At 51.7% G+C, this 12,679-nt stretch overlaps 1 protein-coding gene and 1 non-coding gene across 2 annotated transcripts; both read right to left on the bottom strand.

Annotated features, from left to right (window-relative positions):
* Positions 1 to 392: 392 nt before the first annotated feature.
* On the bottom strand, positions 393 to 5,403 carry LOC128048260 (DNA dC->dU-editing enzyme APOBEC-3G-like). The gene is made up of 4 exons (XM_052640640.1): positions 5,236 to 5,403; positions 3,944 to 4,232; positions 2,827 to 2,948; positions 393 to 401 (listed from the first exon to the last, which is right to left on the bottom strand). The coding sequence occupies exons 1-4, from the start codon at positions 5,371 to 5,373 to the stop codon at positions 393 to 395; spliced, it is 558 nt and encodes a 185-aa protein (XP_052496600.1). The 5' UTR covers positions 5,374 to 5,403.
* LOC128049117 (U6 spliceosomal RNA) lies at positions 3,554 to 3,657 on the bottom strand. Its single transcript, XR_008199485.1, has one exon. It is a non-coding gene; the product is annotated as a U6 spliceosomal RNA (small nuclear RNA).
* Positions 5,404 to 12,679: the final 7,276 nt, after the last annotated feature.

Here is a 12,679-nt window from a genome sequence, read left to right as displayed (position 1 = left end):
TACCTACCTGTGAGACCTTGGGAAGAGGGAAAGAGGACTTTGCTTCATAGCCAAATGGTGCTAAGCAGTAATTTCCTGAGATTTAGTAAAGCCAGGATGAGGTTGGGTGTGAAAAGGGCTTGGTCAAAGCTGGGAGACGTGGTGAGTTTGCAACCAAAGGTGGGTGTTGAAGACAAGTGAAAGGGGCCCCCTCTTGGTCCATCTTCCCTCCCGTGGGCATGACTCCATCGTCTCTGGGGACTTGCAGACTCCCTGACACGCCTGCAGCAGGAGGGTCAGGGGACACAGAAATGAGGGCATCAGCGCAGAACATGGTTGGGACCCATGGGAAGAGGCCAGACCAGGGTCAACAGTGCAGGAGGAGCCCCCAGGAGGTAGGAGATGAGGCCCCATCAGCAACGCTGAGAGGAGGGGAACAGGCCTGGCCTGGGTCTGGGCCATGATGACTCTGCTGCCAAGGCCCCAGATGCTGCTTGTCACCCTCGTCTTCCCTGGCACCTGGCTGCATGCGGTGTGAGCCAGAGTGAGCTGGAGGGCTGATGGTTTATTGTAGATTGAGTAATTTATTAAATGGGCGATCTCTCCCCCTTTTTAAAATAGTAACGTCATCATCTGTTGAAGAATAACTATGTCAACATCGTCCTAAGTACTTGACGCCCAACTGCCCCGCGGCCCTCAGTCAGTCATTGTTATTCTCCACGCGTTACAGGTGAGGCGCTCAAGAGCCAATCTTGTTCCCTCTGCAGCCCAAACTGGGTCAAGTGAAACCCCAACAGAGTTTTCCCCACCGGCCCCCTCTCACTGTAAGACACTGCTAGTGTCCTCTAAAAGAACGTATGGGCTCTGAGGTTCTGGGGTTTGTCCTATCTTCTTTCTTCCCCTCTGGAATGAAGTGTGAGGTCTGGAGTTAGGCAGCCATTCGAGACCCTGAGGAGACAAGTACTGAGCTGAGCCGAGGGAACAGCAATAGTGGGCCATGTCTTGACAGCATCACTGAGCAGCCAAGCCAGGCCTGGACCAACCTACCCACCCCACGTGGTTTATTTTATGAAATGAGCCCTGCTTTCAGCTTTTCCAGACGGCTCTGACCCTGTCCACCCTCCTTCATCCCAGCACCCTTTCCTTAGGCCCCTTGTCTTCCCACTGTTGGGTCTCAGCCCTGCTCCTCTCCTCTCCTTAGCTCTCCCCTCCCCTCTCCCTCCCAGGCTACCTTCTTCTACCTGTCCTTCCTTCCCTCAGATGCACCAGCCTTCCCTGATTTAGTCCCTTCCTCCGTTCTCAACCATCATCACCATCTGTCCCTCATTTTCTATCGCTTCAGGTCTCACACCGAATGGTTCTGCTCCCAGCTTCTTAGAGTCACATGTTTATGTAAGGTCGTGACACATTTGGGGCCCGCGACACATGAGCAGAAGTCTGAGAGGAGAGATCTGGGGAGACTTTGCTGTCTGGACACCTTGTGGAAGGCTGACTCAGCTCAATTCAGTCCCCACAGAGTCAGCGGCAGGAGAGAAATCTAGTGCCTGAGAGCGGTCCTGCTTGGGTCCATGTACTGTGCAGGGGCCATTTCATCATCTGTGCACAACAGCCCCTCCCTCTGGCTTCCTCTCCAGGGCAGTAGAAGTAACAGTGGTGTGGGGATTGAAGTGATTCTAGAGTTATCTAGCTGCAGATTTGAAAGTTCTCTTTCAATATTGAGACTTGTTCTTTCTCTTCTCTTATCACACGGTCTGTCATTTCAAAACCAGTAATGCTACCAGTGTGATAGGTTGTCGATGGCTGCAGATTTTTGAATCGTAGGTTTCCCTCCTACAAGAGTTAGCTGATTTTAACTCATACCAGCAGGAATTAGTATGACCATTATACCTCCACTCCACCACAAATCAGATCCACTACAAAACAAAAAGGTATTTGCATCTTTGCAACTTTTATCAAACTGTTTATAGTTCATGATACATTTACTAAGGGAAAAAACTGAGATATTCTTCATATTTCATTTTATTGCTTTGCATTTAAAATCAATTAAAATATTCGTTTATCTAAAAATCAGAAACTATTCTGATAGTATTGAATAGAATCTTACTGACATAGATTTGAAACACAACATAGGTTTGAATGAACAGTAAATCTACTCAGATTTTTATTTTTAAAAAATCTATTTCTTTTGAGCCATTTGCTTTTTGCTGGTCTGTTTGGATCAGTCTGGAGACAAATGGCATGTTTACATTTCTTGAAAGAAGGTGTTTTGTGCTGCTGTTGAATAGAGGCCTCCTGCCTTGTTAGAGAGGCTGGCGTCCGTCCTTCAGTTTTACTGAGCCTAGGACGAAGCAGGGAATGAGACAGTTGGAAGATGAAATAAAAACAGAGAGGAGGTCTGGGGAGTGTCACAAAGATGGGGAAGGAAGGAGGGACACAAGCATGTGAGGAAGTCGAGGGACCCCTCGGGAAAGGAAAGCAGGGATGGAGCCAGTGTCCCAGGAGGGAACGGATCCCCCCAGAGGAGGCTCTCAAAAGAGGGGAAAGCCCGGCAGGGACTCCTCTTGTGGCTTAACAAACTGCCTTCCAAGGCAGGGGACACAGGTCCCACCCCTGGTCTGGGAATGAAGATCCCACGGGCCTCAGGGCAGTTAAGCCCACGTTGCAACCAGAGACGTGCGCAGCCCGCCCTGGAGCCCTTGCTCTGCAACAAGAGAAGCCTGTGCACGGAAACTAGAGAGAAGCCCCTGCATGCTGCAACGAAGACCTCCTGCGGCCCAGACATAGATAAAGGCCCAGGGAAAGAAGAGGAGAGGAGCGGGGAGGTCCAGGGAAGCAGCTGGGAGAAACCCTCACCCTGAGAATGGCCTGCAGTTCCTCACAGAGCTCCTGACTCTTTACCTCCAGCCCCTCCCAGGGCTGAAAGGGTTTCTCCTTGTGGTCCACGACGGTTACCCAGCAGCGCTCCAAGTCTGAAATGGGACCAGGGAGAGAAAAGTGAACTCCAGTCTGGGGATGGGCTTTCCCCATCATCATTTCGCTGCCTGCTCTCTCTTTCCTTTCAGGGACTTAGCTTACCCCTCAAATTCTTTCTTCTTTAAGAAAATTTTTAAATTTTATTTTTAATTGAAGGGTAATTGCTTTACAATGTTGTGATGGTTTCTGCCATACATCAACATGAATCAGCCATAGGTATACACCTGTCCCCTTCCTCTTGACCTTTCCTCCCATCTCCCTCTCCAATCCCACCCTCCTCAGCTGTCACGGAGTCCTGGCTTTGGGTCCCTAGCATCACACAGCAAGTTTCCAGCTGCTATCTATTTTCCATATGGTAATGTACATGTTTCAACGCTACTCTCTCAAATCACCCCATCCTCTCCTTTCTCCTCTCTGTCCAGAGTTCTGTCCTTTCCATCTGCGTCTCCTTTGTTTCTGTGCGAACAGGTTCATCAGTACCATCATTCTAGATTCCATATATATGCATTAATATATGATATTTGTCTTTCTCTTTCTGACTTGCTTCACTCAGTATAATAGGTTCTAGAACTGAGTCAACATGTTCCTTTTTTCAGCTGAGGAAAGTGTGGAACACTTCACGAGTCTGTGTGTCCTCCTTGCCTGGGGGCCATGCTCCTCTTCTCTGTATTGTTCCAGTGTTAATCATATGTGCAGCTGAAGCAAGCCCTCAGATTCCTTCTTGCTACTGGAATCTGAGCCAGCCCTTTCTCCTTCTTTCTGGAAGCCCCCTAGTCCATTCATATTCACCCCCCTCCACCCTCCCCTCCTGAACCACCTCTGCCCCTCTGAACTCTCTCTTTCCATAGGCTTTTTCCAGAGTCTAGCCTCCCTTCTCAGGCAGCACACAAAGGCCTCTGCACCACGCATTCCCACCCTGCCCAACTCTTTCTAGCAACTTCCCACAGGCCTCTCCCTGCCACTGCCCCACCCCCAGGAGACCCCTGCTGACCCTCAGAGGTCATGATTGTGATTCCGGCCCCAGCCGCTTGCAGTGCGCGCAGGCCACTCTGATGGCACCCAGAATCGTCGACGGTATAGATGCGGGAGGCAAAGATGTGCAGGCTTATGTGGCGGTTCTCCTCCAGGAATGTAGTCAGTTCCTGGGCACAATTGTAACAGGGGGTCCAGGAGATGAAACAGGTGAGCCTGTAGTGCTGATTCCGGTCCAGATTCCAAGAACGGATCTGTTGCAGGAAGTAGAGCTCTGCATGGCAGGGTTCCCCTGGTTGATCCTGACCCTACGGAGAAGAGGAAGACAAGCGTCCTGTCCTTTGCTGTGTATGGGCTAGCGCGGAGGGAAAGACCATGGAAGGAAGGCAGGTGAGGCGCTGACCCCCAGCACGAAGTTAGAGTGGGGGCCAGCCTCAGTACCCAGTGAAATGCCATTTCAATGCAGGATTTACATGATCCAGAGGAATGCCAAACCCCTTGAGAGACAGTATCCCTATGGCTCTGCATGGCTCTGAAACTGATCAGTCTTCAGGCAGATGTTGCTGTTTCCTGCATCACAGAATTGCGTTAATTTTGATTTTTAAACCATTGAGTTTAAGTATGACTCATCTCGATTTCTGAGTTTGCTGGAGTCCCTCTTATCTTGTGCCCGTGATAGGGCCTTCAGGGGCCTCACCTAGTCCAGCCGTGCCGGGAGAGAGGAGGCCGGGGAAGCTCCAACACTGGCCTCCCACCATGGAAGTGGGCATTTCCTCCCTGGAGTGATTCACTCTGTTCTCCAGCTCCTCCAGGACCCTACCCCACTAACCCACGAGTGTGCCAAAACTTTTACAAGCTTCTACTCTGGCGTCACCCTGTGCTGAGCCCAGTGATCCCTGGACTAAATACAGCTGGCAGCGGCGGGGTGGTGGGGATCAGTACCCTTGCCAGAATCTCTCAGGCAGTGGGCTGATGTCTTGCCCAGCCGCCCAAGCCCGTGGCGATTGAGAGAGGATTGGGCTCTCCGGCAAGAGCCTGCCCTGGGCAGAGTCCAGGGGAGAACCCGGCCGCTTGTGCACATGCGCCACCCTCTGTCCCAACCCCTCCCCAGAGGCAGAGCAGGAGAGGAGTAACCAAGTCATGGAACTCCGGGGTGACACTGGACTGGAGGGCCAGGCAGAGCAGCAGCAGCAGCTACAGGGACCTTGTGAGAGAGCTTGTGGGACACCCTGTGTGCACCTGACAACCTTCTACCCTGAGTGTCCCACCACGGGGAGGGCCCGCCTGCTGCGGGTGGGCGGGGTCGGTCACCTTGTTGCGCACAAAGCCCTTGTACTCGTCCAGAGGGATCGCAGCGTCACCATCCAGCCTCTCCACCATGTAGCACAGGAAGGTCTTGGAAGGCCATCCTTGGTTGTTGAAGTTCTCAGTGAAGGTGTTTTCATCCATCAGGTGACTGAGGACAGAGGTGGGAGAGGCCAGAAGACACAGGGCTCCTTCTGGGACCGCCCAGGGCTCCCCTCTCTGCCACACCCCTTCCTCCTGCACCGCACATCTCTGCTGGAGCCACTAGACCTCCCTCTCTGACCCCCACTGGGGGCTCCCGGGGAAGTCAGGGTCTCCCCACAGGAGCAATGTGGGGTGCTCAGAGCCTCGATGACGACCCAGTCCTCTGCTTGGAGTCCGACTGCCACGGCCTCTCCGTGCCACTCTGCCCCCATCCTGGGTCCCCTGTATCCAGCCCCGCTCTACCAGGCCCCATGAATCAACTTCTTTACCGTCCCTGGCTCCGAGTCCTCTGATGCTATGCTCAGTCACAGCCTGTGGCCTCCTCCTTGAAGTTGTTCAAGCGGCAGGAGCCTTATATATTATCAGAGCGCCTGGAAGCTGTTGTGTCAGCAGAGTTGGGCCTGACCCCTTCCTGAACTTGGGCCACTCATGCCACCCAAGAACTTCCCCACCCAAGTGTCACACCCTCGTGGACAGCTTCGATTTCCATTTCCCTGTTCTGATAAACGCCCTACCTGGATGCCACCAGGACTGACCGTGGACCAGTGTGGTCTGGGAGGGTGTCTGGGAGGTCATCTGAGAAGCAGCGGCGGCCAATCAGGCAGGCAGCGAGGGGACATTTCTGAGTAGGAGATGGCATCTGTACGAGGACCTGGGTTGCAGAGACCGGGCTGGGTCCCCAAGAATCTCCCCACCACCATGCCCCAGTTCTTGCCTTCCAGGGACGGAAGATGTTGTGATTCAAACCGAGCCCTGCTCTCGCATCCCCAGCATCTCCCCCCATCACTCAACCCACTAAGTGCTCCTGGTTACCCCACCTTCACCCCCACAAGTTTCTGAGGGAGAGTCTCTGGTGCCTGAAACCCAGTGCTGGGGGTAGAGGGTGACCTGAGGAGTCTGGGGCTCCTGTTGCTAAGCCCCTGTGCCCTGGAGGACCCTCAGAGGACTGAGCCCCCAAAGCTGCCCCACCCCTTCCCAGGTGCTCCAGCAGCCAGAGTGCTAGGATCTCTCTGAGCTCAGCCCAGCATCAATTGCCCCTCAAGGCTGGGCGGGAGCATCTTGTGGGGAGACCAAGGCAGGGGTCCATCGCTGGGAAGGCAGCCGGCTCCTGCATCCCCAGGGGAGGTCTCCCGGCCAGTGTAGCTCCTTATCCAGTAGCTCTGAGGTCTCTTCTTCTAGAATGTTCTCCAATACCACCTCCTTTCTCACCCTCCATACTCCAGCCTAGCCAGGCACCCCTGGACCTTCTGTTCCCTGCTCAGGCCCGGCTGCCCTTCTCCAGTGCAGACAAGCCAACCTAGCTTGTTTCCACATCTGGGGGGCAGGGGAAGAGGGGTCCATGTGCCAGTGACCGACCAGCACACAGCACAGGCAGCTAAGGGAATCCATGTTGGTGAAGGTTGGAGGGATATCAGAGGTGGCAGTGTTTGACCTTCTTGCCAATGTTCTAAGTCTTGAGTCACCCGAGTCGCAGAGAGAAGGGATAAGAGGCTGAGGAGCTCTCAACTCAGATCTGGGTGGGCCTCACCCCTCTCTTTTCCCCCTGCACCCCCAGCACCCACCCACATGCTCTCCCTGGAGCCCAAGTCCCTCGGGGCAGCAGGAGCCCCGGGACCAGTGGACCTCCTCGCCATCTCCCTGAGGTCAGGGAGATGCTGGCTTGGTAAAGGCCTTAGTAGAACCTAGTGATGAACATCTGGGCCCAAAAGAGCACCCGACACCACCGGTGTGACGACGAGATGAAAGCGTGCAGCTCACTTCCATGAGGAGAGAAGAGGGAAGAAAAGAAGTCCTGTCCTTTCTGGGGCACGACAGCCCCTCCTCGATGTCTGCCTCTGTCACATAGAGTGAAAATGTGGGAACATTCCCCCACACTGCTGGAGATCTCCACCCACGTGTGGGGAGGTCCCATAAGGGAAGGCAGGACCTCGGCCCCCCTGGAGAGGGGTGGGTGCGTGAGAGGAGCGTGAGCCCCCTAGCAGGTGAAGGTTTTGTCCGGTTCCACCACCAGGAAAACTGGGAACAGGGCCAGATGCCTTGGGGGAGCCCAGATTGGGGCCAGACAGGCAGACTGGGCCAAAGGACCCCAGGGAGGGGGCAGGGTGGCTCAGCCCAAGTGCCTTGGGACTGGGGAGGGTGATCCTGGCAGTGCCAGCCAGGCTGCCCTGGGCAAGTTCCCAGCTCTGGCCTCCTGTGAGTGCCCTTCACTCCCTAGAGCAGGAGGAAGGACGGGATGCCTGTGCCCAGGTCTCAGCAGGGTTCTCGAACACCTCCAGGGCCCTGTGTCATGGGCAAAACCCTGAGACCAGAGCCTGGGGAGATGGGCCCCTGAAGTGGGGGCCCTGGGGAGACAGGGGAGGGTCTGTCTGGAACTCTCCCTTTGACACCACCAGGTGGGGTCCTTTTCCCAGTGTCAGCCCACCTGTGCACCGGGGTTGCCCCCTTTGCCCAGAGGGCCTACACCTCTGGATTTGGGGGTCACTTCCAAGAACGGAGGGGGCGGCTGTGGTCAGAGCCCAGGAACCAAAACCGAAGGAGGGGACTGGCGAGGAGCTCCCTTCTGCCAGCCGCCCGTGGGCAGTGACGACATTCTCTGATCTTGGTCAGAGCTGGGGAAACCTGGATGGTGTTTCCCTTTTGTCAAGTCACTCTGTGTGTTTAGGTTTTCCTTTCCGGTCAGGGTCGTGGCTGGGCTGTTTGCTCAGGCACAGTTGTGTGCCAGGCCTGGTCTTTATCATATACGCAATTCCTGGGGTCCCACAGCACACCCTAAGGTGGGCCCATCAGCTGTAGTCAAGCAAATTGGCTACACGTCCCCTATGGCTCAGATGGTAAAGCATCTGCCTGCATTACAGGAGACGTGGGTTCGACCCCCGGGTCAGGAAGATCCCCTGGAGAAGGAAATGGCAACCCACTCCAGTATCCTTACCTGGAAAATCCCATGGACCGAGGAACTTGGCAGGCTACACAGTCCATGGGGTTGCAAGGAGTCGGACACGACTGAGCGACTTCACTTCCAGGCAGGAAGCAATGCAGAAGGCCCCGGGGCAGACACAGCTGAGCCAGACCAGACGCCTCTGGGCCCAGCGCTGTGGTCTGCGTCTGCTCTCTGAGCCTTCTGCTCCCGGGCTCTCCCCTGGGCAGGGGCAGGGGGACTCGGCCTCCTGATGGCTGCTCCTCTTCCCCGGCCCCTCTCTCTGGGCACAGCCTTGGACACGTGTCCCTTCCCCAGCTCCTTCCCCAGGAATTGGCCCTGTCCTGGGTCTCAGCCCAACCCCTCTGCTGAGGTCCCCTGTGCACCCACCTCCCCTGGTGCTCCCCCACGCATGCGGTATGAGCCAGAATGTAGGAGTTCGGGTGGATTATTTGTGGTTTGAGTGATATATTGGGGGAGGGCACTCTCCACCTGTTAAAAAAAAAAAACAATAACGCCATTTGTTGAGGAATAGCTCTCTTAGACAATGTCCTAACGTGTCCATTCACATAGTCATCTAACTGTCACAATAGCCCCCATGGTTGGTCATGGTCCTTGTCTCTATGTTTCAGGGAAGGATCTCAAGGAATGGAGGTGAAGTCCCGTCCAGGATCGCCGAGCATGAAGGGGGCCAGACCCAGAGTCAAGTTCTGACTCTGGAGCATCCCCATAGAAAGCTGACGCAGCTACTCAGACACCGAGGGAGCAGGAGGAGGGGACCCTGGGAAGGAGGGTCGTCCCAGGAGTTTGGGGGGCAGAGTTGAAGGTGAGGGGTGTGGCCAGAGCAGGATCAGACCTAACGAGGAGGACCAGTCTGGGGGCCAGTGCTGGGGATGCCCAGAGGGAAGGGCAGGCTGGCTGGTGGGCCTCAGAGAGGGAGAAGGACAAGTGGGGTCTCAAAATGAATGTTGTTGCTGTTCAGTCGCTCAGTTGTGTCCAACTCTTTGCGATCCCCCTTGGACTGCAGCAAGCAGTCCTCCTGCCCGTCACCATCTCCTGGAGCTTGCTCAGACTCATGTCCATTGAGTCAGTGATGCCATCCAACCATCTCATCCTCTGTCGTCCCCTTCTCCTCCCGCCTTCAATCTTTCCCAGCATCAGGGTCTTTTCCAATGAGGAGGCTCTTGGCATCAGGTGGCCAAAGTACTGGAGCTTCAGGTTCAGCATCAGTCCTTCCAGTGAATATTCAGGACTGATTTCCTTTAGGATTGACTGGTTGGATCTCCTTGTTGTCCAAGGGATTCTCAAGAGCCTTCTCCAACACCACAATTAGAAAGCATCAATTCTTCAGTGCTCAACCTTCTTTATGGTCCAATTCTCACAACCATACATGACTCCTGGAAAAACGATAGCTTTAACTATATGTACCTTTGTTGGTAAAGTGTGGTCTCTACTTTTTAATACATGGTCTAGGTTTGTCATAGCTTTTCTTCCAAGAAGCAAGCATCTTTTTATTTCATGGTGGCAGTCATCATCCACAGTGATTTTGGAGCCCCCCCAGAATAAAATCTGTCGCTTTTTATTTGCCGTGAAGTTATGGGACCAGTTGCCATGATCTTAGTTTTCTGTATGTTGAGTGTTAAGCCACCTTTTTCACTCTCTTCTTTCACTTTCAACAGGAAGCTCTTCAGTTCCTCTTTACCTTCTGCATTAGGGTGGTGTCATTTGCATATCCCAGCCTGGCATGTCACATGATATACTCTGCATATAAGTTAAATAAGGAGGGTGGCAATATAGAGCCTTGAAGCACTCTTTTCCCAATTTTGAACCAGTATGTTGTTCCATGTCCAGTTCTAACTGTTGTTTCTTGACCCACATATAGGTTTCTCAGGAGACAAGTAAGGTGGTCTGGTGTTTCCATCTCTAAGAATTTTCCAGTTTGTTGTGATCCACAGAAAGTCTTTAGCACAGTCAGTGAAGTGGAAGCAGATATTTTTCTGGAATTCCCTTGCTTTCTCCACGATCCAGCAAAACGTTGGCAATTTGATCTCTGGTTCTTCTGCCTTTTCTAAACCCAGCTTGAACATCTGGAAGTTCTTGGTTCACATACTGTTGAAGCCTAGCTTGAAGGATTTTGAACATAACCTTATTAGCACGAGAAATGAGCGCTATTGTCCAGAGTTTGAACATTCTTTGGCACTACCCTTCTCTGGGATTATAATGAAAACTGACCTTTTCCAGTCCTGTGGCCACTGCTCTGTTTTCCAAATTTGCATTCATATTGAGTGCAGAACTTTAACAGCATCATCTTTTTCGGATTTTAAATAATTCAGCTGGAATTCCATCACTTCCTTTAGCTTTGTTTGTAGTAATGCTTCCTAAGGCCCCGGTAAAATGTCTGTCTACAATGTGGGAGACCTGGGTTCGATCCCTGGGTTGGGAAGTCCCCTGGAGAAGGAAATTGCAACCCACTCCAGTACTCTTGCCTAGAAAACCCCATGGGTGGAGGAGCCTGGTGTCCAGGGGGTCACAAAGAGTTGGACACGACTGAGCGACTTCAAGGCCCACTTAACGTCACACTCCAGGATACCTGGCTCCAGTTATGACCACACAATCATGGTTATTCTGGCCATTAAGACCTTTTTTGTGTAGTTCTTCTGTGAATTCTTGCCACCTTTTCTCTTTTTTTAATTAATTAATTAATTTTAATTGGAAGCTAATTACAATTTTGTAGTGGCTTTCGCCATACATCGACACGAGTCAGCCACAGGTGTACACATGTCCCCCATCCTGAAGCCCCCTTTGCCACCTCTTCTTAATCTCTTCTGCCTCCCTTAGGTCCTTGCCACTTCTGTCCTTTATTGTGCCCATATTTGCATGAAATGTTCCCTTGACATCTCTAATTTTCTTAAATAGATCTCTAGTCTTTCCCACTCTGTTGTTTTCCTCTACTTCTTTGCATTGTTCATTGAAGAAGGCCTTCTAATCTCTCCTTGCTATTCTCTGGAACTCTGCATTCAGTTGGGTATATCTTTCTCTTTCTCCCTTGCTTTTTGCTTCTCTTCTTTCCTTAGGTATTTGTAAAGCCTCCTCAGACAACCACTTTGCCTTCTTGCATTTCTATTTCTTTGGGACAATTTTGGTCACTGCCTCTTGTTAAATGTTACAAACCTCCATCCACTCTACTGGATCTAATCCTTTGAATCTATTTGTTACCTCCACTAGCTAATCATAAGAGATTTGGTTTAGGTCGTACCAGAAAGGTCTAGTGGTTTTCCCTATTTTCTTTAATTTAAGTCTGAATTTTGCAATAAGGAGTTCATGATCTGAGTCATAGACAGCTCCAGGTCTTGCTTTTGCTGACCATATAGAACTTCTCCATCTTCAACTGTAAAAATTTAGTCAATTTGATTCCAGTATTGACCATCTGCTGATGTCCATGTGTAGAGTCATCTCTTGTGTTGCTGGAAATGGGTGCTTGCTATGACTAATCTCTTGACAGAACTCTTGTTAGCCTTTGCCCTGCTTCATTTTGTACTCCAAGGCCAAATTGCCTATTCCCCCAGGTATCTCCTGATTGCTACTTTTGCATTCCAATTCCCTATGATTGAAAGGTCGTCTTGTTTTGTTGTTAGGTCTAGAAGGTCTTGCAGGTCTTCAAGGTCAGAAGCTTCAAGTCAACTTCCGTTTCTTTGGCATCAGTGGTTGGGGCTTAGGTTTGGATTACTGTGATGTTGAATGGTTTATGTAGCAAACGAACCGAGATTGTTCTGTCGTTTCTGAGACCGCACCCAAATACTGCCTTTTGGACTCTTCTGTTGACTATGTGGACTACTCCATTGCTTCTAAGGAATTCTTGCCCACAGTAGTCGATATAATGATCATCTGAATTAAATTCGCCCATTCCCGTCCACTTTAGTTCACTGATTCCTAAAATGTCAGTGTTCATTCTTGCCATCTCCTGCTTGACCACGTCAAATTTACCTTGATTCATGGACCTAACATTCCAGGTTCCTATGCAATATTGTTCTTTATAGTGTCAGATTTTACTTTCATCACCAGACACACCCACAACTGAGTGCTCTTTCCACTTTGGCCCAGCCACATCATTCTTTCTGGAGCTATTAGTATTGCCTTTCACTCTTCCCCGGTAGCATATTGGACACCTTCCGACCTGGGAGGTTCATCTTTCAGTGTCATGTCTTTTTGTCTTATCATACTCTTTATGGGGTTCTTGTGGCAAGAATATTGGATTGGGTTGCCATTTCCTTCTCCAGTGGACCACATTTTGTTAGAACTCTCCACTGTGACCCATCCGTCTTGGGTGACCTT

This window comes from Budorcas taxicolor, chromosome 5 (assembly GCF_023091745.1).
Source record: "Budorcas taxicolor isolate Tak-1 chromosome 5, Takin1.1, whole genome shotgun sequence".
In the NCBI taxonomy this organism is placed as follows: Eukaryota; Metazoa; Chordata; class Mammalia; order Artiodactyla; family Bovidae; genus Budorcas; species Budorcas taxicolor.
Note: the sequence above shows the minus strand (reverse complement) of the source record. Positions and strands in the feature narration are given on the sequence as shown.

Coding starts and splice junctions, on each gene's coding strand:
- LOC128048260 (XM_052640640.1), bottom strand. CDS start 5,373: ATGGATGAAAACACCTTCACTGAGAACTTCAACAACCAAGGATGGCCT. Junction 4,233..5,235: donor AGGGCTTTGTGCGCAACAAG/GTGACCGACCCC, acceptor TCTTCTCCGTAG/GGTCAGGATCAACCAGGGGA. Junction 2,949..3,943: donor CACAATCATGACCTCTGAGG/GTCAGCAGGGGT, acceptor GTCCCATTTCAG/ACTTGGAGCGCTGCTGGGTA.